The sequence below is a fragment of the Fonsecaea pedrosoi genome (genome assembly GCF_000835455.1).
Source record: "Fonsecaea pedrosoi CBS 271.37 unplaced genomic scaffold supercont1.2, whole genome shotgun sequence".
In the NCBI taxonomy this organism is placed as follows: domain Eukaryota; kingdom Fungi; phylum Ascomycota; class Eurotiomycetes; order Chaetothyriales; family Herpotrichiellaceae; genus Fonsecaea; species Fonsecaea pedrosoi.
In genome coordinates, this window is record NW_013550614.1 from 4,521,123 (window position 1) to 4,547,639 (window position 26,517).

The window sequence follows — 26,517 nt, forward strand, 5'->3', positions numbered from 1 at the left end:
CCCTGCGTCTAGACTGATCCCTGGTCTGACTTTGGCCCCATGGTTGAAATCCCCCCCCCCCCCCCCCGAGCGAACAACTTGCCATGAGTAGCTCCACATCTCACCCCAGCAGTGCAGCCTGCGGAATCAAGATGGCCCACTCCCCGTTGAGATCCTCGACCGTCAAAGTCCACTCATTTTCGTCCAACTCGACTTCAAATTCACCGAGGCCAGAAGTGATAAAGGTATTGGTCGCGGGATCCAATTTTCCAATGACGCCTTGGTTGACATCAACAAGCCTTTTGACTTGCTCGCTGTAAATGTAATCAACTTTGACAATATCGGCGGCTGGATTAGTGGCGGTATCGGTGGCGACCTGGAAGGTGGTGCGGTCGACAAAGAGAAACCCGGCGGGTGGACTGGCTGGATTCGCATTCTGCGTCACGGTGATGGCGTTGGCATTCGTGCCGTTGTACTCCACTTCCAAAGCTCCGGCGGCCTGAGGGGTGAGGAACACTATTAGTCGTGTCTGTTGTGTTGATAAATGGGAGTGTGCTGTGCTGTGCGAGGGAGAAACGGAAGGCAAGGACTTACACTCTCAAGGAACAAGATATCGGTCTTGACATTGCTACCAGGGACAGCGATCGCAGTTCCGAAAGTACCGTTCACGTTCACTTCCTCTCCTGGTGTCTCTTCCGCCGCTGCTTGCGACGCAACAGCCGCTTGTGACACAAAGATTCCCCACTCTCCATTCATATCGGCAACAGTCAGCGACAGCTCGTTTTCCTCAGCTTCGAATTCTAGCTCGCCTAGAGCAGGGTCTATCACGAACTGGCAGCCATCGGCCGAGAGTTTGCCAACTTGAGCTTGGGCAATGTTTGCCGCCACAACCGCAGGATCTGTTGAAATAGTTAGTATGTGGGGGAAGAGCTTGTTGCAGTGAAGCCTTACTTGCGACGTTGAAGATGTAGTCAACCTTTTGTAGAGTGAGACCCTGAGTTCCCCCGGCCAAACTCACGATAAAAGACGAAGGTTCAAGGGCGACGAAGCCTGTCGGAGGCGGAGCGGGTGTCTTGTTCTCCCTCACGTTGAGGGTTCTGCCATCTCGGTTTTTGAACTCAATTTCGAGGCTTCCGATTGCCTGGTCAGGACTTAGTGAACGCGAAGATGACTTGGTAGGATGTGGATATCCTTCGCTTACTGATGGTGGATAGAGGACGTCTGTCTGAATATCATCTCCCTGTAAGGCTACAGCCTGACTAAATGTGCCATTGATATTGATTTTCTGGGCTGTTTCTGCTCCTGCGGCAGCGTTGACTGGCGGAGTTCCAGGTGCGGGACAGGAGGTAGCAGTAGCAGCTGAAGGAGCCCTCGTTGAACTGACTGCAGTCGCTGCTCTGCTTCTTCGCTCATCCAAGTGACGTCTTTCAATAGCTGGAGGCGCAGGAAGAGCATCGGGTAGGCGGAGATGGGACACAGTAGCACGCTTAGCTCGCACCAATGCTGGAGGTCCAGCCAACGGCATCGGAGCAGCAGGCAGACTCAAGAACTGAGACAGGAATATCAATGAAAGGAATAACATGATGACAGCAGTGTAGGAGTAGAGGACAGCTCCAAGACAAATGAGACAAGCAGTGAGGAAAGAGTGTGACACGAAAGAAGGGAAGGCTGGGCCAGCAGCTCAAAAGAATATAACAGACGCGGAAAACGATGTACTGTATCAACACGTTTCTTGACAAGATTTTGCAAAGCGGCTGGACTCTATATAGTGAGTCCTCTACGGTCGCTCGTCACGGGCAATGGGTCCCACGGAGCGAGAGATGAGCACTTGTCTGGTGGATCCTACCTGACACCCGCTATCACAAGAGCAATTTCAAAGACGTGTCAAGTTACTCTAGAGGATAGATACCTCCTCCTAATCGCTAGCCAGACTTGTGCATAGAAATCATCCGTCAACACAGGAGTCACTTTCATAACCCGGCGCCGCCTCCTCTGCGCAAAGGTCTTGACCCGGACTTTGACGCCAGGCTGTGTCCGAAAGAGGCAAGATCATGTCAATGCCAAGATATTCCACCCCGCCGCCAAGCCCAAGTCAAGTGTCGTCGCGGAATGCGTGACGCAAGCAAATTCGACTCGCACTTGGCTTTCACTTCTAATCGTATACTGCTTGGCAGGGCAATTGAAGACGAAGCTCCACGTGGCTCAATGCCCTCGCCAGTACTTGCGAAAACCGGAACTTAGCAGTGAACAACCATGCCAACGTGGGGTGTCTAGGCCAGTGACAATATGTATTTGGAGACGTTAATTCGAACCTGGTATTCGTCGCACCTCTCACAGTACTTCTGGACATCTGCGAAGCTAATCTGGATAGCACTACATTAGCAAGATCGCTACCACACCATTCATCAGGTGCAAGACGCGAATGCGTCGAGGTGGTTACGTGGCGCACGTTCGTGGCGTTTACTCCAAAGCGTCGTCGAGCCAAGCCGCTTGCGACTGTTCGCGACTTTATCCGTCTCATCTTGGTCTGAACGTCTATATAGCCGCACTAAGAACCCCATGAACCTCATCAAAGGTGACGCTATCTCCTTATTCCTTCGTAATCAGTATGATCTAGAACCTGGTTGGTAGCGCGAGGATATAAGCAAGCGAGCTTGCTAGGCTAAACCTACCGTCAAGACTTATATTGATAGCTTGTATCACTTGTACCTTTCTTCCTCTTAGCGAGCAAGAGCCGGCTGGCTTATCCCCCATGAAACAGGTGTACGTCAACTCAGCACGCACACAGCCAATATGGCACTCTCCAGATGTGCAAGTAACTTTCACGTCCACGACCCGAGGGCCTGGTGTCGTTTGACATGACAACCCCTATCTGCCGTTCCCCGCGGAGTATTGGAAAGCTCGGCTGAAAGCCCATTTGATGATGCCGCAGCACGAAACCTGCTACCATGGAGCCTCGCCTCTTCGAAGATGTTGTAAATAACGGCATCGTCGACGGCTGAACGATAAGTAACCCCAGAGCATGCTGATTCCTGTTAGAAAGGGAGCCACTTCACCAACGAGAGGGGACTGCAGCCTCATTCACTTTCCTAGTCTATCAACCCGGGAACTCACAGGCTGGCCATTGAGTTATCCCTGCTATATTCAACTTACATTCCTTTTGCTCTATCCAGTTCGCTTTTTCCTGACTATTCAAATAACAATGCTGTTCAGTTTTGGAACCCCACTACAACGCCAACGCCGCCACGCCCTCAACCCACATCGCCTCCTCCTCGCCCTCCTCACACTCACATCGGGTGCCGGCGCCCAAGACGATGATGAGCCGACCTCGTCAGTAGCTCAAGCTAGTGAGCCATTCACTGATCCTCTGACGGCACTGCCAATGCAACGCTTCTTCGGAGCACGGACACAATTCGCCTTCTCCATGGCATTATCCACCGCGGCAACGACAACAACGTCCTTTATCGGACAGCTCTCCTTTCCGCTCGTGGGTGGCGCTGGCTGGGGCGCCTTCGGCCTCACAGGCGAGATGGAAGGCAACTTCATTCTAGCCGTGTGGCCGGATGGCGCAGGCAGCGTCATGGCGTCGTTCCGCCAGGCCGTAGACGAGGACAACCCGGCCGAAGTTCGTGGCAACTTCGCTGTGCGGCCCATCGCCAACGCCGTCTCCGTCAGCAACACGCAGCTCACATACACCTTCCTCTGCGAGGAGTGCCTCAACAGCAGCCTCGGCCTGGGACCGGAGGCCACCGTTGCCAACGCCGTCATGGGCTGGGCCTTGTCTGAGCGAGCGGTGCGTGATCCCGGAAACCCTGCGGCGTTCTTGGGATTTCATGAGCGTGGCTTTGGCCCATTTACCGCGAGGTTGGGCGATGCTAGGACCGCAGCTTTCGAAGGCGTGGCAGCGACGGCTGGGTTGCCGGTGGCAGACTCGGGGAATGCGGTGCCAGCCCAAACCAATATATTTGATGGCGAGGGAAGTGGGGACGAAGGCGGCAGCGGTGATGACGACGATGACGACGACGATGATGATGATTTCTTTGGGGTAGCTGCTAGTACTGGTGCTGGTGCTGGTGCTGGTACTGGCGTCCCTGCTACAGGAGCTAATATCGGCAGCGGAGCTGCAGCTTCCCGCAACAACAACCAGGGTGGCGGTAGGGACGACAACGCGGATGACTCGGACGACTCGGACGACGATGACTGATGATGAGAATTGAATCATCAGTAGCGTCCAACAGGGCCTATTGTAAGGTGAATTATCTCTGTGCGTCTGTCACTATTTGATGGCCCTAGATCTACTGTACATATCTGTCCTTCCATCGATCACTACTTGTGTCACTAGTGCACTATCGTTTGTAATATAAGGAATAGACTGGGTCTCCGTGGCCAAACTTCCACAAAAGCAAGACAGCTCTCGACAATCCCCGGCTCAGCATCAGGTTGGGTGCTGTGGCTATGCTTGTCTGCGATGAGAAGAGGTTCCCGGGAAAATATCTGGAGAGGCTCCGAGAGGACAAAGGGCACTAGGATCACAAGACGAAGTCTTTCAAAGCTTGAGCCTTATTGGGCTGGGAATGGGATAATTTCTACCCTGATGAGTGTGAAGGTCGCGAACCACATGTCCACTTCTTCCATCAGTTTATGTTGTAGGTATTACACATGCGCGGCAGGTTCGACCAACTGCCTCGCTTTCCATCGCCGAATACTATACTCCGTGTATTCTGATAATGGTCCTTGGGACCTAGTAGGATTCGCCATGTTCCTCCATCAAGTCACTGAAAGTATCGTGGCCTTGCATGTGCCTTGCTGCCCGGACTCTCTACGTGACTCGCTTGACTCCGTCAACGGCTCCACTTGCCGTAACTGCTCACAGTGCGAAAAACGGCAGGTACTACTTCCTAATGCGGAAGGCCATTTCCCGACTTCTCCGCATTCTCAACCTTCAGAGTCTCGGGCCCTTTTTTCCTTCTCCAACATCTCGGCGAATGGCAGAAAATGGTTGACGTTCTTGCGTATGTCAAATTTGATTGATTCTCTAAAAAGGTCCTTTTTTGCCTGTGCCGAAATCTCTACCACCACAGATAACAAAGACAATGCCTCCCACGGGTGTCGCCATCCTCCTCGGCGCCGGGCCCACAACCGGTTCGGGTATCGCCCGTGTCCTCGCCCGGCCATCCCAAGGAAACCTTGCTGTCGCCCTGCTCTCGCGCAGTGGCGATGTCCAGCTCGCCGAGCGCCTGTCGCGCGAGTCCGACGGCGGGGTGCTCAAGGCGTTCAGAACCGACACTACCGAGCAGAGCCTGAGTAATGTGTTTGAGGAGATCAAGAAGTGGTCTGAATCGCTGGGCCAGGACGGAAAGTTGAAATTGGCCATCTGGAGCATCAAACACTCTCACAAGACGCCCTTCGAGGAGGAATCCGCCCAGCGCTTTGGCGATAGCTTGCAGACCTACGTCACCGGGGCCATGGTTTTCAGTCAGCTGTGTCTCAAATGGATGCTCGCCCAGTACCCGGCGGATGTCGAGAAGAGTTCAGCAAGTGGAAGCGAGGAAATGATCAAAAAGGGAACCTTGATCTTCACTGGAACCTTGGGCGCTTTGAGAACCAATCCCGGCTACGCCGCGTACGGGGCCGGACGAGCGGGCGTGAGGATGCTGGCCCAGAGTCTGGCCAGGGAGTACTCCGCCAAGGGTGTTCATGTGGTTCACGCGATTGCCAATGGCGGTATCGTAGATGTCGATGCATCTGTCGGCGCGGAGGGAGATGACGCGAAAGCCAAAGAGGCCAAAGTCGCTCTAGGAGAAAAAATCCGCGCGGAAAGCGTGGGCAGATTGTACCTGGAGTGTATGCGCCAGAGCTGCGACTTGTGGGTCCACGAGTTAGACATGAGGCCTGCGAGGGAGAAGTTTTGATTGCATTGAATGGCTTCATCTAGCCACCACTTGGTGTATCAGGGTTGAGACAACGGCCGAGCACGCTCGGAATGACTGAGTGCCTGTACGAGGACATACTAAGAGAGGATGCCATCAACTACCTACATAAGTACCTACATCATATATTCGCTCGTTACGTCAGAGATTTTAAAGCTGTCATGATACCAATAGTCTTGTATTTTCCCAACTCTCCCCATTTTCTACTCACTACCTTTCTACGTACCAAGCCAGGTCGTTTCCACTTTGCAACTCATACTCCAAGAACCCGTTGCCCAAGAATCGAAAGCGGTTTTTGTCTCTAGTTACAATCTCAAAGTCTTCGGGACGCAGGTCTTGGATGAGCCGCTTGAAGACCAAGGCGCTGCCGGCAAAGGTGGCGGTCACGCGGCCGTCGACCGTGTTGTTCTTGTACCAGCTCCGACAGGCCCCGGTCCAGGTCAACGTCTTGTGGATCTGGTCCGAATAGAGGATAAACTCGTCCACAGCGCTCTGCTTGGGCACGACGGCTTTGATGTCCTCCGAGGCGATCTTCCGTATCCACTTGATCATGTACTCGGCACTCCAGCCGAGACTCTCCATCAGGGAGCCGTGGCCGATCAGCGCGTTCGGCCCCGTGAACATGAAGTAGTTGGGCATGTCGGCCGATGCGAGTGAGAGGTAGGACGAAGGCTCCTCGGCCCATTTGTCTGCGAGGTTCACCGAGTCGCGACCGACGATGGGGTACTGAGGACGGTAGGAGACGTCGAATCCTGTGGCACAAACAACTGGATCGGGCACTGGGTTAGCCTTTGCCGGACCTCTCAAGCAAGGGTGTCTCGGAATGTGTAAACCCTTACCGACATCCACCTTGTACGTCTTCCCGTCGGCGGTGACGACGCTGTCGGCATCGATGTGCGTGATGGGGCTTTGAGTGAGCTCGACGTTGTCGCGCAAGAAGGATTCGAGATAGCCTTCGCCGGGTGTGATCCTCCGACAGCCCAGCTCCCACTTCGGAATCAGTAGCTCGCATAGTCTCGGGTCGTTTTGTAATTTGCTCGTCATCTGTGTACGAGCCAGCTCATAGATCTGTCGATTGAGGTCCGAACCTTTCAAAAACTGCGGGTGCCCTTTGTCAGCTTGGTAATTTTCCCAAGCACATTTTGCTCGGGGGCTGAATTTGCCGTACCATTTTGAAACTGTCGTTGATGCTGTGGATAATCTTCTTGCGATATTCATGGTGTTTCTTGGGGTTGTTCAAAAACTCTTGCTTCTCTTCGTCGGTGTACGCCGGGTTATACGCCGGGTCGTCCTTACCCAGCAGGGACGCCGGGTTCATGGTGCTGACTACCCACGTAGGCCCGCGCTGGAAACTCGTCACCTTTGTTCCGGGTAGCTTGGCCAATTGGGGTAAGATCTGGATTCCGGATGAACCATTGCCGATCACGGCAATTCTTTTGTTGCTGTAGTCGTAGTCGTGGTCCCAGCTGGCCGAATGGACCTTCTTGCCTGTAAATTGCGACAGTCCAGGAATCGACGGCCACTTCCAGTTGCTGTGGCGCACAAGTCAGCTACTTCAGAACTTGGATCACGTCTCTGGAAAACTTTCTGACTTCAGGAAACCTTGCGCTGATATTAAAATGTCCGCATAGTCCTGTATAACAGCGCCGTTATGCTCGACCGTCACCTGCCACTGACCGCGATCTTCTTGCCAATACGCACCGGTGACGCGATGATTGTACTTGACGTCCCTTTCGAGATTCCATTTCTGAGCCGTCTTCTTCATGTATTCCCAGATTTCAGGGCCCGTTGAGAAGAACCGAGTCCAGCTGGGGTTGGGGTCAAACGGAAAAGCCTCCGCCGGTCAGCAATCAAGCAACCCGCTCTTGGGAACGCTGCGGAACGTACATAGATGTGCGACGGAACATCGCAGACAACGCCCGGGTAGGTGTTTACCAGCCAAGTGCCGCCCAGCTCGGACCTCGCTTCGTAGATCGTGTGGTCGATCATGTCGGCGAGGTCGGGTTGTTGGTGCTGGAACTTGTGGGCCAACGTGAGGCCCGAATAGCCAGCACCAATCGTGACGACACGGAGCTTTCTGGGCGTGTATGCTGGCAGAGGGTTCAGCACTGTGCTCGCATCTTTCAGACTTTGGGAGTCGCCGGCATGGGCAGTCGGTTCAGGGACCCCGTCAGACGTGACGCCAGCGCTGTTGCTGGTTCCATTGGGCGCGCTCTTGGTCGCGCTGGTTGTAACGCCGTTGGTCTCGCTATGGTATGCCATTGTCATGTGGTAACTGAACCAGATGCTGTTGGGAGTGCATCACAGGCGGAAGTGGCACCAGGTCCTGGGAATAAATCAAATCCCCTCAGGCTGTGGTGAAGGCCGAGGTTAGTGCGATCATGCCACTGCCATGTACAGCCTTGCCGGCAGAATGACTTTTTTCGCCAGCTCCACTGCGGAAGCCAGCCTGTGATTCTGCTAGAGTGGCAAGGGAGGGCAGGAGTGGAGCCCACGATGGTGTTTTTACCCGCTTTAGGGATCCGTACTATCAAGGCACCAAATCCCCTTTCGCCGAAATGAATTGACCGGTGATCTAGACGTGTCAGACCACTCGGCCGTGCACGAAGCACACAATTTGGCACATCATTGATGGCCTTGGGATGGGACAAGGCAAAATGCCCCTGTCGCCGAAAACCTCTCGGCAAAGGTTCAGACTCGAGGCGCCGCTATGATCCCTGTCGTCGCTGGGGAAGTTTTTATCAACCCAATGCCTGTCTCGATAGCATATATCGGGTCTTGTGAGCAACAGGTTAGATTCGCGTGCTCAAGAACTCCTTCCAGCTCGTTCGTCACATACCCTCATCTCAGTGCTGCGTCTTTCTTCAACGGCATCACTCGCCACTCCGGAGGTTGCTCTCCGCTACCAGACGATATTCCCGCAGGACATGGGTTCCATAGGAGAGAGCCGCGAGTATGATGCCCTACTTATCGGTGCCGGCTTCGGAGGCTACACAATGCTTCCGAAGCTGCGCAAGTTGGGGCTGCGAGCCAAGATATTTGAACGCGGATCAGGCTCTGGAGGCGTCTGGTTCGTATTTCGACTGTGAAAAATGCTGGACAGTCTGACTGAAGATCGCTGCAGGCATTGGAATCGGTGTAGGTGATGCATTCCTCATGGCTGGGCAAGAAGCTCACACCATTCAAGACCCCGGTGCTCGCGTCGACAGCGACTCGCCGGCATATCAGTTCTTCGATCGGGAGATTTGGGAGGATTTTACCTTCTCTGAACGATTCCCTGGGTTCCGCGAATTGCAAAAGTACTTTCAGCACGTGGAGAGAAAATGGGACCTTCGAAAAGATATCGAATACCACAAGAACGTCACCTACGCACACTGGGATCCCGAGAGTCGACGCTGGGTGGTAGGCTGTTCTGACGGAACAACGACGCGATGCAAATGGCTGTTTGCGAATGTGGGCTTTGCGGCCAAGGAGTAAGTGCGTCGAGACACCATACAATCTTTCGGTGGAATGACTGAACGGGGCACAGGTACAAACCGTATCTCAAAGGCTCGGCCGACTTTCAAGGTGAGATGTTCCACACGGCTCATTGGCCCGACCACGATGTCGCCCTCAAAGACAAACGCATCGCCGTCATCGGGACTGGCGCCAGTGGGATCCAGGTGATTCAAGAAGCCGGTAAAGTCTGCAAGCATCTCACGGTGTATCAACGCACCCCTAATTTCTGGTGAGTTGCCTCGTATCCGAAGTTGAACGCCTTCTGAGATATCATTAGTCTACCGATGCAGCAGCGTCGTCTGGATCCTGTGGAAGAGCAGAGAAAGAAAGACAGTGGCCTGTACGAGGCGGCGTTCAAAGCGTGCGAAAAGACCTCTGCTGGTGTGCCGTACGAATCGAATGGCCGCAAGACCTTTGATGATACCAATGAAGAGCGAGAAGCGTATTGGAGTCGCCTCATACAAGACGGTGGCTTCAAGTTTTGGGTCGCCGGTTACGACGACCTGACCTTGGACCAGAGGGCCAATGACGCTGCCTACGACTTCTGGCGCCGCATGGTTCTCAAACGGATCAAGGATCCCCAGAAAGCCCGGCTGTTGGCGCCAGAGGTTCCACCGCATCCTTTTGGCGCAAAGCGTCCGTCGCTGGAACAAGACTACTTTGAGGTTCTCAGCCAGCCAAATGTCGACATCGTCGACGTGAACGAGTTCCCTATCCAGGAAATCAACGCAACGGGGATTCGTACTGCCGGGGGGCAAGTCGATGTGGACATGATTGTTCTCGCAACCGGCTTCGACGGCTTGACGGGTGGCTTCATGGACATCGACATCCAAGGGATTGATAGAAAGACCCTGAAACAATACTGGAGTGACGGAGTCAAAACTTCCATGGGGGTCGCAATCCCGGGGTTTCCCAACCTGTTCTTCCTGTTTGGGCCACAAGCGCCATCGACCTTCTCGTAAGCGAATCTCGTTTGTACTGGCTGCTCTTGAGCTAACAGCATGTCTTTCCCAGGAACGGTCCGACCTGTATTCAATTTCAAGGCCAATGGTTCGCAAAACTGGTCCAGAAAATGCTCGACGAAGGTATAGAAACATTGGAACCCACCCAGGAAGCAGCAGACACCTGGACCGAGAAGGTTCGTGAGCGATGGGAAGCAACTCTGCTCCCTCAGGGCAAGATAAGTATCTCTGCCGCTCCAGAGGTGGCCTTCACTGACATTTCACACAGCTGGTGGACTGGTGCAAACATCCCAGGCAAAAAGGTGCAGCCGCTCAGCTGGGCAGGGGGGCTCCCGTCATATATGCAGATGCTGTATGAGACGCTGGAGAAGGATTATCAGGGCTGGATTGTCGGAAAATAGCCATGCGAGTTTTTCTGTGTCGTAAGGTGTCCAAGTGAAAGTTGACCTGGGGTAGAGGAGGAGCATTTGATTCACGGAGAACTACAAGGAAGGGGTTTGGAGATGGCAAGGTTTTGCGACATGTGCAACGCCTATACAATAGCTCAGCCTTGCGAGCCTTTGCCGACCAGTCATTTCCAGTGTGTGGGATTATTTCTCTGGCCAGGCGATCAATGGCCATATCTCCGCAATCTTTCCCCCCTGAAACCGAAAGAAGACGTGCTCGTAAAACACCACGCGGTCTTGCTCCAACTTCTTGTTCTGAGAATCATGGCTCAATCTGAATCTCGCTGAGACCATGCCATCCAGGTCAGTCGAGCAGTCGTCATCCACAACTAACATCTCGAGATCAAGGCGAAAATTCTCCAATTTCCCGACAATTCCATCGATCATTCTGCCATAATCTTGGCTGGTCATCGGCGGCTGTGCGTTGTAGATGACGCCGTCGTGGACAAACTCTGGTAGTTGGGAGAATCTGCGCTCGCTCATGCAGGCCGCGTATCTGGAGCAAATTGTACGAAGATTCATGGATTTTGGCGGATGAGAAAATTGGTGAGGTAGCATTTTAGGCGTCATGGAGAGGACAGGCGGCCTGGATAGTTGGTAAAGGAATATATCCTGCTGAAGAGTGGAACGAGATCAGATTTTGTAACAGCCATGGCTTTGTTCTTTGCCCTTGGTCGAGTAATTTCGGCGAAGATATGACTGGTAGGCTCATGGTGGTGAATGACCAGTCCGTCAATGTGACATTCAATGTACTAAGGGTTACACCGTGAAGCCGCATTGCACCTCCTCGAGATATCATGCCGTCGTCTCAACCACGGCCTGCTTTTTCATTGCTGGCATTCAAAAAGTGTTGCGTTTCTTGTCTATGGAAGGTCAAAGTCCACCACTATGCGCCTACAGTCATCAGCAACCCGTTGTACAGGCCTGTACCGTATAGAAACTCACCCTGCAACTTGTCCCTTTTTCAACCTTTGCACGGCTTCATTGAACTTACTCACTCCAACCACGACAGGCTCCAGGTGGATCTTTCCTGCAACCAAAATTAAATATCCATTACTCCATCTGTCACCAGCATCAGTGTCTCACCTCGTTTCGCAAAGTCCAGGGTGGCAGCTATATCCTTCCGACTGCTCGACAGGGTACCCTTGATTGACTGGTTCTTCAAGCAAAGCTGGGTAGGATCCGCATCAATGTGATATCGACCCTTGGGCGGGAGTCCGACACTGTTGCCCACTCGCTCAATTCATCCATGCTTCTCATCAACCAGAAGATTCAAGGTGTTGTTTTGACATACCACATAGCCACTCCACCGATCCGTGAACCAAGATAGCCGAGCGATACGGGATAAGCCTGTACAGCTAATAGCTCAAATCAGATCCAGCCACGAATCAGATATCTCAGCTTCGAGGAGGCACACTTACCACTGACAAACACGCCGTGAGCACCTCCATTGGTGACTTCCAAGACCTTTTTGACGGGGTCTGCCTCGGTCATAAAATCGACAAAATACTCAGCACCAAGGCTGAGCGAAAGCGATCGACGACTTTCGCCGGTATCAACCACCACAGGCCGTATACCCATGGCGCAAGCCAGCTGTACACCTTGGATGCCTGTTCCTCCGCCTCCGCCAGGAAATACGGCCCAGTCACCGGCTGCAAGTCCAGATTCTTTCAGCGAAGCATACATGGTACCTGCAGAGCACATGGCAGGCCCTGCCACGTAGTCAGAAACTCCCTGGTCATTGCTTCAGCTGGAGAACATTAGATATCAGTCCTGGTCACAGATACCTCGGGAATGAGCTAGGGCCATGATGTTGTATCAGTGTCTATTCTTTCAGTTTCCTTGAGGAATTTGCTCTGCAACGCACATGGACAAACCCTTCTGGGACGGCACAATACTGCTTGTAAGTTCCTGCGAGAAATCAATCCACAGCCTCTTCACACTGGTGGGCAAGTCATTGGACGTACGTACCGTCCACTGTCCCCCCCGTATAGACTGCTTGCGGGCAGTATGTCTCCCTTCCAGATTTGCAGGAGTCGCACAAGCCGCATGTGCTATGGATCGGACCATATGCCGCTCGTTGGCCGACTTTGCAACTCTTGACACTGTCGCCGATCTTGACAATTACCCCAGCACCTTCGTGGCCGGCACAAGAAAGACCCATCTCCGACATTTTGGGGAATGTCCAATCATTCATCATAAAATGCACATCGGTCAGACACAATCCGGTTACATTGAGCTTGATGAGAACTTCTGAAGGCCCTGTCAACATGATTCCATCAGCAACTGGTCCATCAGCAGTCGAGGCCGGCGTGTATAGTCCAACCGATGCCAGGCACTGGGACTTTCTCAACTGCCACGAAGAAGTCTGGTCCTTCGTTTTTCTGCTCGACGTTTGTAAGTTGAGGTCTCTATGTCTTCGAAGTACAGCCGTCTACGCACGACAACTCCCGCCCAACACTCCTTGGGGATCTCCATGGTCGCTTCTTCCTCCTGTGACAATCCGCCCTCTACTTTGTGGGATTCGCGTTGGGAAATCTGAATAAGCGCTTGTACCCCAGGTTACAAGTGGACGTCTTTGTCTCTTGCGTTACGAAGACACAGTACGAATTGAATGGCCGACGACTAGTTTACATGTCGTGTGTACTATTACTATTCTTGCCTCGCACCAAGACCAGCACCATCGAGTAATCCGGTCTACTCTTCTTTCGCCGAAATGCTGTCTTCTTTTCTTACCCCGGCCAGGCAGTCTTGGAAAAGTCAATCCCCACGCCATGTTACAGGCAACAAGATTACCTTCGTCTGAGTCTTCCTCACGGGCACCAATAGCAACGCCTTGAGCCAATCTACGTTTAGGTCCGTTCCGTTTTCGGCGAAAGTTGTCCACCGGACATGTGGGCACTCCGCGACCAGCCTTCTCCCCCCCCGCGATATCTTCCTCCGTTGGCATCTATACCCCAGAATTCTGTGGCATGGGTTCTGTGGGGGCCTCAGTCTGGCTATATTATACCTCCGTCATGGTCGTTCTCCAAATGTCTTGGGTCTTTCACCATCTACTACAGCATCATACCTATCTTGCCTCACGTACAGTCTTTATTGTTTGAACGTTCAGGAATCGGCCTCATCTCCCCCCACAGCCATGGGCGATGACAAGGTGGAATACGAGAACTGGGAGGTTCAGCCCAACGTGGTCGTCACGGAGCAATACATAGAGGGTACCGTCAAGAGCTTCTTTTTGGTCTTTGGTGATTAGGAGAAATGGCTGACGTTCGCGTGCGTGTGTGATTTCTTGCAGCCGAACCCACCTGGGCAAAATACATTCCCGGAGGCTACTCACGGTCGAGATGCTTGAAACTGTCGGGTATGCCCATGGTGTCATGCATCCTTGGCCTCGCAGGGACGTGTCTGCTGTTCTTTGGCTACGACGCCGCTGTCATGAGCCTGGTCAACATCAACCCGGACTATCTGCAACACATGGACTCTGCTGGAGGCACGGACCGTGATGCCGCGCGCGTTGGAGGCATCGTGAGCTTCTGGTTCCTGGGTTTCCTCATAGGTATATATTTCCACCAACCATGCCCTTTTTTGCCTCGTTTTCCTCAGAAGTGCCGGCTGACATGGGGATGCATTTTTGCATTCAGGTGGAATTCTGGCCGGTAGCTACGCCGACAAGATTGGACGACTCAAATCCATACAGCTGGGGTGCGTCTGGGGGATAGTGGGTGCCTGTCTTTTGGCGTCCGCTCAGAACTTCTCCTGGATGGTCTGCGCGCGTATCATCAGCGGCATAGGTTGCGGTCACCTCAACACCATAGCCCCAATCTGGACCTCGGAACTCGCAGACTACAATCTACGGGGGGCATATGTCTCGGTGCAGTTTACCATGTGTGTGGGAGGGGCGACCATGTAAGCTTGACTACTTACCTACCTGCCTACCTGCCTACCTGCCTAAGCGGGCACATATACAGACATGGCCATCTCTCAAGGCTGTCCACAACTAACATTGGACCAGGACATATTGGATGGAATACGCCGCGCTCAAGACCCGGTCTCTCCAGTTCGCCTGGCGGTTCCCCCAAGGCTTCCAGATGGTGTTTCTGATATTTATCCTCCTTGCGGCCAATTTCCTGCCAGAGACACCCCGCCACCTCGCAAAGACGGGTCGTTTCGACGAGGCTCGCGAGATACTTTTCCGCTGTCGCCTGACGCCTTCCGAGCAGGCGATTGAGCAAGAACTCGCCGAGATTCGAGAAGCCATTCGCATCGAGGCGACGTCCTCGGCTCACGGCTTTCTCTCCATGATATGGAAAAAGGATGCGCTGCATACCCGCCGTCGTGTCGCGCTGGCCATGGGTATCCAGGCGATGGAGAAGCTCTGTGGTCCCGATGCCATTGCGGCGTATGGACCCATCATCTTCGGCCTCAGTGGATGTGAGTTCTCCTCCACGGGTCCTTGTCTCGTTTGTCAACTTTGATGGGGCAGAGAAGAAGAAGAAGAAGAAGAAGAAGTTTGAGCTGATTCACCGTGGTGTCGCTCTAGTTACTGGCAACTTGCCTGCCATGCTGGCCGGCTTCAACTTCATCTCCTACACATTCAGCGTCCCGATCGGCATGTACTTTGTCGAGCGGGCCGGGAGACGAAAGCTGATGCTGATTGGGCTGGTAGTCATGGGCTCTTCACTGCTCATTGCCGGCCCACTCGCGAGAGAGGCCATCAACACCCCCGATACCGAGTTGACCAAGAAAAGAGCCTACGGCGCCGCCGTGGTGGCGTTTGTCTTCCTGTATACCTGCGGATTCGGCAGCACCTGGATCACATGCTGGTTGGTCGCTCTCTGCCCTTTGTGTCCCTGTCCTCCTTGACAGAGTTTAGTGTAACTCGTTCGACTGACTGCTAACACACACACACCTCGTACAGCTGGGTCTATCCCACCGAGATCTTCCCCCTGGCCACACGCGCAAAGGGTGTCTCGCTGTCCATGGTGTCGTTCGCCATCTGGGGCGCCGTCATCAACGAAGTCATCCCGTACGTCATCAGCGCCGTCGGGTGGTGGGTCTTCATCATGTTCGCGATCATGAACTTCCTCCAAATCATCCCCGTGTGGTTCTTCTACGTCGAAACGGCCAATCGCCACCTGGAGGACCTGGACATTCTCCTCGCGAGTGACAGTCCCCTCGCGTACAAGATGGAACGCGAGTTTGCTGAGAAGAAACGCGCCCTTGGCTTCCATGCGGAGAATGCGCAAGGCGTGGTTGGTGGGCATGCGTCGCCGGAGATGATGGGATAGGTGATATATGAGATGTCTCAATGTTTGCGAGTTCCAAGAGCAAAGAAATACTTATCGATGGTAGACGCGGGTTCGCCCGAGGGTCTTGATCAACCCGATATCGATGTAAAGATCTTTAGTGACGTGCCGGGCAAACGCACTGAACACCAGGTAATCGACGGCGGCCTTTATGGATGGATTTTATTCTTCACAGCTTCGGCGGGACCCAAACGAGCTGCTCAGGTCCTCCCCAGACCGTTTGTTACCCAAAACTCACAGACCAATAGCTCCAGCAGTAGTGAACCCCATCGCTGTCTCAGGAGTCACAACCACATGAGAAGATCCCTAGACATATAATTGGCAATTTAACATGCAAGTCTCCAAACATGGCAATTAGTTGTTGGTATTGGACTAGTTCGTCCTGGTCAATCTCAGTCAATGTTTACAGATAGCGGCTTTGGAGACGTAATATCATAATGCATGAATGCTCTTTTCTTTTTTTTGCCTTTTTCAAGTGTATCTAATTCCCGAGTCATCAAGAGTACCCTCGGCTTCATGACAGATACTTTTCCAGCGAATTCACCGTGTCCGTGACCGTGTCGGCCAAATCCCTCCACGTCACGCCCAGCGTCTTTGTGACCTTGGTGCTGTCGACCTTGTACAGCCCTCCCTCGGGATACCCGCCACCGGGACTGTTCTCCGCGGGCAGCCGGTCGCGCAGCCGCTCGTGTCTCCTGCGGATGATCTCCACGATCTCCCTGTTGGAGAAGTAGCCGGCGGCGACGAGGAAGCGCTGGTTCGCGGCGCCGGGCTTCTCCAGGGCCAGGACGTGGCAGAGCGCGAGGTCCCGCACGTCGACCCACGTGAAGGTGGCGTTGTCGGGGATCTTGGCTTTGTACTTCCCCTGGATCAGGTCCCCGATGATCTGGTTGCTGGTGTTGAGGCGGTCCAGGCTGTCGAGGTGGCTTATCACGGGGCCCAACACCATCGGCGGACAGAGGGTGGTCAGTGAGAAAGGAGGCGGTCCTTGCGACTGTCGTTGCTGTAGGAACTCCCACGCTGCCCTCTCTGCAAACGTCTTGCTTGCCCGGTAGCCGTTGGCGATGCTCTCCGACGCCTGTTCCAGAGTGACGGGGTTCCAGTCCTGCTCGGTGTACGTGTGCTCAGGCCAGGATCCCTTGAAAGGGTTCACGATCGAGGCGAACGACGAGGTAATGACGACTTGTTTGACCGTGGGGGCATGTTTGACGATCGACCTCAAGAGACCCGTCGTGCCTTTGATGGCGGGGTCGAGGAGATCTCGTTGCACGTCCGTGACGTTGAAATGGAACGGGCTGGCCGTGTGGATGACGGCTTCGAAGGGCGGAGTGGAAGAAGTGAGGGCGGCGTCAAAAGCGTTTTCTTGGGCAATGTCTTGGACAATGGCAAAATCCAGTCGATCTGTCCCGACGGCTGGGTATGCCGCTCTGATCTGGTCGGCTTTGGCGGGAGAGCGCACCGTCGTCACCACGCTGTAGCCTCGCTGGATCAGATGGTCCAATACATGCGCCGCGATGAAGCCAGAGCCACCCGTTAGAAGCACACGTGTCATGATGGTCTTGAGTTCTGTCAATCCTGTCGTTCTAGTTCTCCCTGTTCGTTGCAAAACTGCGATTTCAAAACAATGCGTGGCTTTACGAATGGGTTCTGATTTCTGTCGCACAAGTTCTCTTATATTCCGAGCTACAACATCGACCAGCTGCGGCCCATACCTTGTGCTTGTCCCCAACGGAGCCTGGCTGTTAGGGCGTGTACACACCATGGTGCCGAAGTTCTTAAAGTACCAGAGTGCTCATGTTCCCCGAGCTTCGGCGAACGTTTCCCGGCGAAATCTATTGACTTTTTATGAGCAATGGCTTTGCCCGTGTGATGGACGTCTGGAGGAAATGTGCGATCGGGTAATACCTAGAGCGAAGAAAGGGGCCGTGAAAGTAATGGGTAAAGCTCTTCGTATTCTTCTAGCTAGGTCTATCGCAGACTAGGAGTCCACAACTTATGCGAGAGAGGCTCCTGGAACTTGGGCCGGTGGAAGAAGGGAAGGTTTACAACGAAGGCGTGAATCAATATTTCCCATTATTATGTTTCGGACATCCTTCGCCGGTTATGCCACTAACTGTCCAAATTGGTGCGTTGTTGTCTCCGTAGGTCACGCAAACGGTTCACGATTCCTGTTTGTTTTTGAGGCATGATTTCGCATTTCAGAACGGTGGAAGCATTTTCATCTCGGTAAACTTTTTGAATACCGCGTGGATAGATTCGATAGAATCCACAGTACCATGCCAACCAAACTTGCGGGCTTTGTCCATGCTAGAAAACCACTATTAGTATTGCCCCCCTTGGGTTTCCATCCGAGGAACACTTCTCACCTCGTTTGCCAGGACCATGTCAGCTCGAGCGCAAACTGTAGAAAAGCAAAAGTCTTGTCGGGATCTTGTAAAGGCTCGGTATTGAGTCCGTATTCTTGCTTCAGCTCTGCCCAGGCTTGTCGAGTTGCTGGCTCCTTTGCCCACTCGATGAAGCTAAAAGTCGAGCGGAGCTTTCCTTTCGGGCCGTATCTGAAACATACAACATCAGCAAGTGATTCAAATCTGACAAAACCACCAGGGGCCAGCTCCAACTTACCCTCTCGGGACAAATGGCAGCTCTACCTCGTGGTAGCTGGCGTTCTCCTGAGGTGGAAGCCACTCTAAACCAAACCAGGATGCCAGAATTGGCCACAACTTTGAGAAAGTGAACTCGGAGCCATCGGTGATGTTGAAAGACTCCCCTGCCGTGCCTTCGTTCAAGACTAACCACTCGTAAAATGTACCGAGAATGACACCAGAGGATATGGGATGATTATTGTCCCAAGATATAAAATCCCCGGGATATCTCAGGGGCTGGCTTAGCTTTCGCTGAACGGCGGCATAGACTGCCAGCGGATAGAAGATGGTCATGTCTGTACCGGCGACGGCGGCCAGAATCCACTGCGGCATTGTAACATTGTAGCTGACCCCCGGGTGAGTTTTGGCATACTTGACCAACAAATCTTCTTGGGTGTAGTAGAAGTTGGGTTCTAACTCAACCCGGGGAGCTCCTTCAGTCAGAGGGACGTTGACGTGGCCTTGGTGAACGCCGTAGTTCTTTCCTCCAGTTTGAAGCAAGATTCGCCGGGGCTGAACATCTGCTTGGTCCAAGGCGGAAAGAAAGTTCCCAAAGAGCCGCCCTGCATGTGTAGAACTGTCAACAACGAGCTCATCTGCGTGTGCGCTGGGTAGAAAATCTCTCACCATTCGTTTCAGCCAAGTGGTTTGCATCCCCAAACACCTCCGAGTCGGAGCCTTGTCTTGCAACCTGGACATAGCCGAAGTAGAAGATGTAATCACTGAGTATGAAGTCGCGACGTCAATTCCATCCCCCGTTGACAACAAAAAGGAGACTGGGAGAGTGTGGGGGTGGCCTTACGCCTGGACTTTGTGTTCCCGCAAGGCACTGGCAATTCGGCCAGGCTCCCAGAGTAAATCCACCGCTACGTGCTCGACGTTCTTCGCCTCTGTGACCGGCGGTCTCCTGGACAGGGCATATATCTTCTCCCACCGGTCCGGACTGGAGCTGAGGACATCAACCACGGGTTGGCCAGATTGACCGCTGGCGCCGACAACGATAACCCGAAGATTTCTCTGAGAAGGATCGATGACAGGCAATCCGCGAAAAATGCCTGCTGAGCGGACCTGGTACGTCTTGCTTGTCGGGTGAGCCATGGTTTTTGATAGTTGTCGAACAGGACATCACCTCGCCATTATGCATACCTTTGAAATATACTGGTACTCGAAAGGACCAGAACCGAGACTGGAAAACGGTCCGCCAGATGATCATTAGTCAATCCTGAGTTTGACGGTGGCGTTACATTTTGCTGAGAATAATCTGTTGCTATTCGGCGAATTTGACAGAGTCTGTTCCTATTCAGGAGATGCTCCCGACTGCTGCTCAAGACTTGATATTCTGAGAATAAAGTGATTGCTAATCTCTACTTACTTTCATGGATGTAATCACAGCTCAAGGCATCGAGACTAGACATCAGACATGGCATTGTTGAGCTCTTAGGTGTAGCACGCAAACCGATGTAAGTAATACTAATGGCATGTTCCTGGTTAGGATTTAATTCGACGCTTTCTTCTCGCAGCCTCGGCATCCCTTGTTCATAGTTCTCCGCCTTGGTTATTGTTTATCATATGTGACCTCATGGTTTGAGATCCTGAGGGTCTTTTGGTCAAACATTGTGACTATCTCTTCAGGCTTCGCCAATGTACTTTGGCCAATTTGGACTTGGATTACGAGCAATCCATCCACCGTCGACGATAAACGCTGTGTTCCAAGTCAGCGATCCACCAGATTGACCAGACACAGTTGGGATGGGAGATCTCACGATGTCCAGTAATGTAAGATGCTTCGTCTGAGGCCAGGAAAAGAACCAGCCGAGCTACCTCGTTCGGATGCCCTCCACGGTTCATGGGGATGCTCTCAAACAACTCTTCTCTCAATTGTTCGTTCTTTAGGGTCCCTTCCGTCATTGGAGTTTCCATAAACCCGGGACAGACTGTGACCGCACGGATCCCGTCCCTCGCATGGTCTATGGCGATGGTCCGCGTCAGGTTGACCAGTCCGCCTTTTGCGGCATTGTAGGAAGACAGGCCATAATCTCCACCAATGCCAGAGACACTGGCCGTGTTCACAATCACTCCCTTTCCTGCCTTTTTCATGTGCGGAATGACGGCTTTGGCAAGGTAAAACGCGCCACAGAGGTTGGTCATGATGACTTTGTTGAAGACGTCGACGTCGTGTTCGACTACAGGGACGATCGGGCTCAGCATTGCTGCGTTGTGGAAGAGGACGTCAATTTTCTCGAATCTCGCAATGCAAGCATCGACTGCGGCAGAGCAGGACTTTGGGTCTGGAATGTGTTCCTCGGTGTCAGTGCCCTCGTACGGTCCGTATAAATGTGGACAAATTGTGTCAGGGACGTCGAGACAAATCTTTACCAGAGACATCGCAGGGGTGGAAGTGAGCCTTTGGACCAAATCGCTGCATTGCATCTCGTTCCTTTATGGTTGATTCCGGTCAGCAGTTTGCCATGGGATAGTAGTATGGCGGCCAACAGAGGTGTCTTGTCGATTGGTTTGTGCCTGGCCAGACTCCCAGAGGAGATGTTTGATGTCTTGACAATACCATGGAGACAATTACCTTCAGATCAGTAACAAAGACAGTAGCGCCTTCATCCAAGAACCGCTGGCAGGTCTGTGCTCCCAGTCCAGAGGTACCCCCAGTGATAAATATCACTGCCTCGTTGAAACGTCCCCCCATGGTTTTGCGCGATATATCCGACGACTCAGCAGTGTCGTATTGTATTTGAGGAGGCAGAGAGTATGTCTATGTTTTGGATGAGGCGTAAATGGCTCGACTTCTTTGTTCCGGGACGTTTCCAAGATGGTCGACACCAGGTCTTCATCCTTTAATGTGACCCCTTGTCCATCAGCCCCGAAGAGGGTCGAGTCTCAGACTCGTCCTGAAGCCGCAAGCCTGGAAACGGGAAGATGGCACTGATGGTCAGACCCTGTCTAGGCTCACACATGGTTTGGAAGCTTCGGCGAAACAACCGTCGTCGAGTAGGCCATTTACATGTCCCGGTTACACCCTCATGTACCCCGCGATCTTTCAACAGTCAATAGCTCTAGCTAACCAGTGGGAGATTGGGATTTCCTCTCCACAAACGCCAATTGCGATTTCGACACGGTTGGCTCAAAGTTCGCCGAAAAAATGGACCAAGACCCAGGATCATATCTACCATCTTACAACTATCACCGGTAGGTAATAAGACGTGGACCTTTATGGTCCAATAGGTCTTCACGAAGTTGCTTGATAGTTGGGATCGGAAGCGCCTGCAACATAAAGGCCCATCACCGTAACAATCTCTGCTTCAACAACTTTGTCTGTTTCAATAATGGCGCCCCTTTTAATGACAGGGTAAGAAAACAATTTTCCACAAGAGAGATGCTGCTCTACTAACCACAACATAAGGGTCGGCCTGGTCACGGGAGCAGCGTCTGGGATCGGGCGAGCATGTGCCAAAATCCTGGTCGAGGAAGGATGCACGAGGCTCGTGCTGTCGGATTTGCCTGGAGGTGGCCTGCAGGAGGTCTCGGACGAGCTCAAGAGCATCGAACCTTCGGTGGAGACAGTTCTATTCGTCGGTGACATGAGCAAAGAGGTCGACGTCAACCAGATGGTCGAGGCGGGCGTGGCGAGGTTTGGCGCGATTCACTATTGCATCAACAGTGCCGGCGTGACGAGTCGGCCCAGACTACGGACGCACGAACTTCAGACGGAGGCATTCGATCGAGTGGTCAACATCAACCTCCGAGGCTTGTGGCTTTGCGAACGGGCGCAGATCCGCCAGTTCCTGAAGCAAGAGCCAACGCTTCAACCTCGCCATCATGCCGCCGGAATAGCGACGCAGCGAGGGGCCATTGTCAACATCAGCAGTATTTTCGGGATCACCGCGCACGCAACGGCCGGGGCCTATCCCGCCTCGAAATCCGGAGTGTTGGGACTGACGAGGACGGATGCGGTGGCGTACGCGACCGACGGGATCAGAGTCAACGCCATCTGTCCGGGCTTTATCAACACCCCGCTGGTGGAAAAGGCAAAAGAAGCGGGCGCAGACTACAACAAGCTTGTCAGCCTGATCCCGTTCAGACGAATGGGTACTGCTGAAGAGGTGGCTGAAGCCGCAGTGTGGCTGGCAAGTGAGCGAGCAAGTTATGTGAGCGGCGTCGAGCTGCCTGTGGATGGTGCTTGGGTCAGAGCGTGCAATACATGATTTTGAAGAGCCAAGTCAGTGTCAAGGGGGGTCTCGAGCCAACGAATCACTTGATCCTAGACTCGTAACCGGGGAACATTTTCGCCGAAATGTGGGTTCAGTCATTTCGGCGAAATGTGACAAGAGGCAGAGAGGGTCACGATTGTGGATACATTTTGATCCACCACCTTAGGCCGAGGCAAGCTGGTCCTTCAGCGAAGAGCGTTGTCGTGTTCCTTGGAAGTAAAGCGAGGGACGAGTGGGATGAGGTGCTCTAGCTAGCCTCGACAGAATGACCCATGGATAGACAAAATTACTGCAAAGGTGGAATTGATTAATATTTCGTATCTGGCTTGCGACTGACTGAATTAATCCTCGCAATTGTTTCCACCCCCAGAGACGCCTACGCATGCAGTGGCCAAGTACCAAGTAGCAGTTGTTCTAATTTTAAGTAGGTACCGAGTATGCTGCAAGCTGTCCGAGGGTCTAGAAAAGGCGAGTATACCGAGTAATGCTCCCTAAATCCTCCTCCCAAAACCCCCCAAGATCTGCTCTGTCCCCAGGTTTCCGTCTCTCTGCGTGCCCCATTAAATAAGAAGTGAGTGTGGGGTTCCCAGACATTAATTAGTAAAAAGTATGTAGTGGCAGAGTGGCCAACGCCCACGGGTCACCCCGGCTTTTCATCTCCCTCCAACAAGTGTCACTTGGAACCTCACTTTAGATATTTTGATAAGTTTACCAGGAGCCCGGGAGAGGGAGAACCATCCGTCCCCTGGCTCTGAATACCCATCTACTTCAAACAATGGAGCAAAGCTCGAGTCGTGCGTACCGCCGGCGAAAGCGCAAGTTGGCGTGCAAATACTGCAATTCTCGCCACATACGATGCAAGATGCCAGAGACAACAGAGACATCCGACCGGGCAGGACATGCCCGTCAATATCAATGCCAGGCTTGTTTGGATGCCAATAAAGAGTGCGATCTCGAAACGCTTGCAATTACAATGTATCCAGAGTTATTCCCTCCGCCTCAGCCGACACCACCGCGTGAAAGAGTCCGAGCCCGTCTGCCGCCCACACAGCCATCAGAGCACTACCATCATCAGCAGAGCACGCAGAACGGCGCTGGTCTCAATTTATCCGCAAGTGGCCAAGACGTGTCATATTCGCCTCGTTCCAAGAGCACCCCACCGTGCCCGCCGCAGGAAGGGTCGGAGATGATCCTCGTACGATTGATGGATACGCAGCAGGACAAGGATGAACTTGACCAGCCGACCAAAACGACCGACCGGGTCCTGTATTTTGGAGACGAATCGATCTGGTCTGATAGCCTCCGACGAGCTCGGAGCAGCAAATCCAAATCTCGATATCCTGCAAGCCCACAGCCCCTGGGCGCCCGATCATTGGTGGACAGTAACAACATCCATTACGCTGTGCCGCCCACGGTCAGAGACCAACCGCAAGATATCCCACAGGACGACCTCGACGTGCAGCAGGAGGAAATCAAGCTACTGCAGAAGAAAGGGGCCTTTTCTCTGCCACCTCCCGACATCCAGCGGAAACTCCTCGACGCGTTTTTCACCTGGTCGTATCCCTTACAGCCCATCCTCGACAAGGAGCAGTTTCTCGACGACTTCGAAAGGGGCCAAGCGCCCATCATCCTCGTCCAAGCGTTACTGTTCGCCGGCACCACGTGCTGCGACGAGAACACCATCGTACAATTCTGGCCGAGTCGCCGCGCCGCCCAATCGACCCTGTACAAGCGGGTCAGGGCGCTGTACGACGCGGACCACGAACAGAACCGCGTCACCATCGTCCAGGTCCTCTTCCTCATGTGTTTCTGGTGGGGGAGCCCCATGGACAAAAAGGACTTTAGCCACTGGTTGGCGGCGTCTATCCATCTGGCCCAAGTGACGGGCATGCATCGGTCGTATGATCATACACATCATCGTGAAAGAAAACCGAACTGTTGACTGACTTGCCATTTTTCTACCCTTCAGGACAAAGGACTCTCATCTCCCCATAAAGGACAGAAAGCTCTGGAAGCGCATTTGGTGGACTTTATACGTAAGTCATATCTTTGCTCGTGGAAACCTTGTCCACACACACGCGCGCACACACAGAGATGGTTCACTAAGTCATTTACTTGCGTTAGGTACGCGACCATTTCGATGCTGCGTCAGTAGGCCGGCCCATGATCATCCACGACGACGATTGTGACGTTGAGCCCTTGTGCCTGACTGATTTTGAATGCGACGAGAACGGAATGCCACCCCTGGGAGCTATGCATTGTATTGAGATGACGAAACTGGCTACTCTAAGTACGACTCCCCTCCCCAAAAGTCTCATGGAAAAGAGACACACACACACATAGAGAGAGAGAGAGAGAGAGAAAGAAAAGCTGATATGACATACAAAGTCGGCCGAGCGATTCGAGCCGTCCGATCCGGTCAAATACCCAGAGACCCTCCTTCTCCCACTGACGCCAAAGGAGCCATCGACGACGCTCTTTCAGCTTGGGAAAAGCAGCTGCCAGAGCAGTTACGATACCGCGAAGGGGAAGAGCGAAGCCCACAGGCCATGCTATTTGCAGCGATGCTGATGCTGGGCCTGCAGTATGTCATGTCATCACCATTGTCATCTTACCTCCTTTGCAGAAGGCTTTTTGCGGAGGGATAGGAAAATGTTGCTGACGAAACACACTGATCAGTTTCTGCCGGATTGTACTGCATCGAAAAGGGTTCTTGGACTCGAAACACAAGAACGAAACCAACTCGAGGGCCCTGGCGTCTGCTAATGCCGTGACTCGCATTGTCGAAGAACTACTCAGTGAGGGTCTCCTGCCGCGGGCACAAGTACATTTGTAAGCTGAAGCTCTCATGTCGTTGTTATTATTGTTGTTAGTATCTGGCTTGTGACAAGAACTAACATTGATGTTCTCTCTCTACCGGACGCAGAATCGCGGTCATTTTCGCCTCGTTCACCATCCATATCGTTTCGATGGAGCAAAGCCAGGGCGCACGCAGACGAGTCCTGCAACACAAATCCAAGCTGTGCCTCTTAGGTCTCGCAGAGTTTCGTGACTATTGGCCGTTTGTGGACTGGATGTATCGACTATTTAGCAGTCTGCTGCACTGGCTGGAGGTGGGAGACAGCAGCACCACTTCCTTGTCCTCCGAAGGCCACAATCAGGGACTATGGACAACCACCACTACCCAGCTTCGTCCGGAGAACATGAGTCTACAAGCCGCTGAACTGACGGACAGCACTACAGATATCACTACCACCCATGGTGGCGATAACAACACGGCCATGTCTCTCCCACTCTCCTATGAGCAAGATGCGAGTTCCATGGCCGATGCTCAGCCCCCCGATCATTCCGGCATGCTCCAGCAATTCATGTCCGGCATGTTGGCATCAGAAAACTTTCTCGACCCGTTTCTGCCACCGCTGGAAAATCTCGATTGGGATGATCCCAACATGGCAGGAAATCCCATGCTCTGGACTTCCACGCCGCTACCCACGGTGGAAAGAGGGTCTCTGTCCTGAGAATGTTTCCAGGAGA

General features: G+C 53.1%; 13 protein-coding genes across 13 annotated transcripts; 6 read left to right on the forward strand and 7 right to left on the reverse strand.

Annotated features, from left to right (window-relative positions):
• Positions 1-100: 100 nt before the first annotated feature.
• Z517_03605 (uncharacterized protein) lies at positions 101-1,561 on the reverse strand (the record flags this gene model as incomplete). Its single annotated transcript, XM_013432709.1, has 4 exons — positions 101-478; positions 574-878; positions 931-1,120; positions 1,181-1,561. The coding sequence occupies 4 exons, from the start codon at positions 1,559-1,561 to the stop codon at positions 101-103; spliced, it is 1,254 nt and encodes a 417-aa protein (XP_013288163.1).
• Positions 1,562-3,181: 1,620 nt separating this feature from the next.
• Z517_03606 (uncharacterized protein) lies at positions 3,182-4,183 on the forward strand (the record flags this gene model as incomplete). Its single annotated transcript, XM_013432710.1, has 1 exon — positions 3,182-4,183. The coding sequence occupies one exon, from the start codon at positions 3,182-3,184 to the stop codon at positions 4,181-4,183; it is 1,002 nt and encodes a 333-aa protein (XP_013288164.1).
• An 889-nt stretch (positions 4,184-5,072) lies between these two features.
• Positions 5,073-5,891, forward strand: Z517_03607 (uncharacterized protein; the record flags this gene model as incomplete). The annotated part of the gene is made up of 1 exon (XM_013432711.1): positions 5,073-5,891. One exon carries the CDS (start codon positions 5,073-5,075, stop codon positions 5,889-5,891), a length of 819 nt encoding a protein of 272 aa, XP_013288165.1.
• A 134-nt stretch (positions 5,892-6,025) lies between these two features.
• Z517_03608 (uncharacterized protein) lies at positions 6,026-8,171 on the reverse strand (the record flags this gene model as incomplete). The annotated part of the gene is made up of 6 exons (XM_013432712.1): positions 6,026-6,065; positions 6,136-6,676; positions 6,749-7,007; positions 7,078-7,441; positions 7,502-7,743; positions 7,797-8,171. The coding sequence occupies 6 exons, from the start codon at positions 8,169-8,171 to the stop codon at positions 6,026-6,028; spliced, it is 1,821 nt and encodes a 606-aa protein (XP_013288166.1).
• A 665-nt stretch (positions 8,172-8,836) lies between these two features.
• On the forward strand, positions 8,837-10,770 carry Z517_03609 (uncharacterized protein; the record flags this gene model as incomplete). Its single annotated transcript, XM_013432713.1, has 6 exons — positions 8,837-8,979; positions 9,034-9,047; positions 9,097-9,382; positions 9,439-9,636; positions 9,685-10,365; positions 10,422-10,770. The coding sequence occupies 6 exons, from the start codon at positions 8,837-8,839 to the stop codon at positions 10,768-10,770; spliced, it is 1,671 nt and encodes a 556-aa protein (XP_013288167.1).
• A 189-nt stretch (positions 10,771-10,959) lies between these two features.
• Z517_03610 (uncharacterized protein) lies at positions 10,960-11,298 on the reverse strand (the record flags this gene model as incomplete). The annotated part of the gene is made up of 1 exon (XM_013432714.1): positions 10,960-11,298. The coding sequence occupies one exon, from the start codon at positions 11,296-11,298 to the stop codon at positions 10,960-10,962; it is 339 nt and encodes a 112-aa protein (XP_013288168.1).
• Positions 11,299-11,678: 380 nt separating this feature from the next.
• Positions 11,679-13,087, reverse strand: Z517_03611 (uncharacterized protein; the record flags this gene model as incomplete). The annotated part of the gene is made up of 8 exons (XM_013432715.1): positions 11,679-11,709; positions 11,761-11,828; positions 11,885-12,038; positions 12,110-12,173; positions 12,237-12,549; positions 12,603-12,614; positions 12,683-12,726; positions 12,787-13,087. The coding sequence occupies 8 exons, from the start codon at positions 13,085-13,087 to the stop codon at positions 11,679-11,681; spliced, it is 987 nt and encodes a 328-aa protein (XP_013288169.1).
• Positions 13,088-13,954: 867 nt separating this feature from the next.
• On the forward strand, positions 13,955-16,103 carry Z517_03612 (uncharacterized protein; the record flags this gene model as incomplete). Its single annotated transcript, XM_013432716.1, has 6 exons — positions 13,955-14,030; positions 14,111-14,371; positions 14,457-14,721; positions 14,828-15,246; positions 15,356-15,638; positions 15,734-16,103. The coding sequence occupies 6 exons, from the start codon at positions 13,955-13,957 to the stop codon at positions 16,101-16,103; spliced, it is 1,674 nt and encodes a 557-aa protein (XP_013288170.1).
• Positions 16,104-16,635: 532 nt separating this feature from the next.
• Z517_03613 (uncharacterized protein) lies at positions 16,636-17,673 on the reverse strand (the record flags this gene model as incomplete). Its single annotated transcript, XM_013432717.1, has 1 exon — positions 16,636-17,673. One exon carries the CDS (start codon positions 17,671-17,673, stop codon positions 16,636-16,638), a length of 1,038 nt encoding a protein of 345 aa, XP_013288171.1.
• Positions 17,674-18,319: 646 nt separating this feature from the next.
• On the reverse strand, positions 18,320-19,861 carry Z517_03614 (uncharacterized protein; the record flags this gene model as incomplete). The annotated part of the gene is made up of 5 exons (XM_013432718.1): positions 18,320-18,428; positions 18,488-18,676; positions 18,744-19,326; positions 19,391-19,485; positions 19,566-19,861. 5 exons carry the CDS (start codon positions 19,859-19,861, stop codon positions 18,320-18,322), a joined length of 1,272 nt encoding a protein of 423 aa, XP_013288172.1.
• A 530-nt stretch (positions 19,862-20,391) lies between these two features.
• On the reverse strand, positions 20,392-21,148 carry Z517_03615 (uncharacterized protein; the record flags this gene model as incomplete). Its single annotated transcript, XM_013432719.1, has 2 exons — positions 20,392-20,465; positions 20,527-21,148. 2 exons carry the CDS (start codon positions 21,146-21,148, stop codon positions 20,392-20,394), a joined length of 696 nt encoding a protein of 231 aa, XP_013288173.1.
• Positions 21,149-22,098: 950 nt separating this feature from the next.
• Positions 22,099-22,977, forward strand: Z517_03616 (uncharacterized protein; the record flags this gene model as incomplete). The annotated part of the gene is made up of 2 exons (XM_013432720.1): positions 22,099-22,121; positions 22,176-22,977. The coding sequence occupies 2 exons, from the start codon at positions 22,099-22,101 to the stop codon at positions 22,975-22,977; spliced, it is 825 nt and encodes a 274-aa protein (XP_013288174.1).
• Positions 22,978-23,758: 781 nt separating this feature from the next.
• On the forward strand, positions 23,759-26,501 carry Z517_03617 (uncharacterized protein; the record flags this gene model as incomplete). Its single annotated transcript, XM_013432721.1, has 6 exons — positions 23,759-24,882; positions 24,953-25,019; positions 25,108-25,273; positions 25,381-25,567; positions 25,663-25,815; positions 25,910-26,501. 6 exons carry the CDS (start codon positions 23,759-23,761, stop codon positions 26,499-26,501), a joined length of 2,289 nt encoding a protein of 762 aa, XP_013288175.1.
• Between the last annotated feature and the right edge of the window lie 16 nt (positions 26,502-26,517).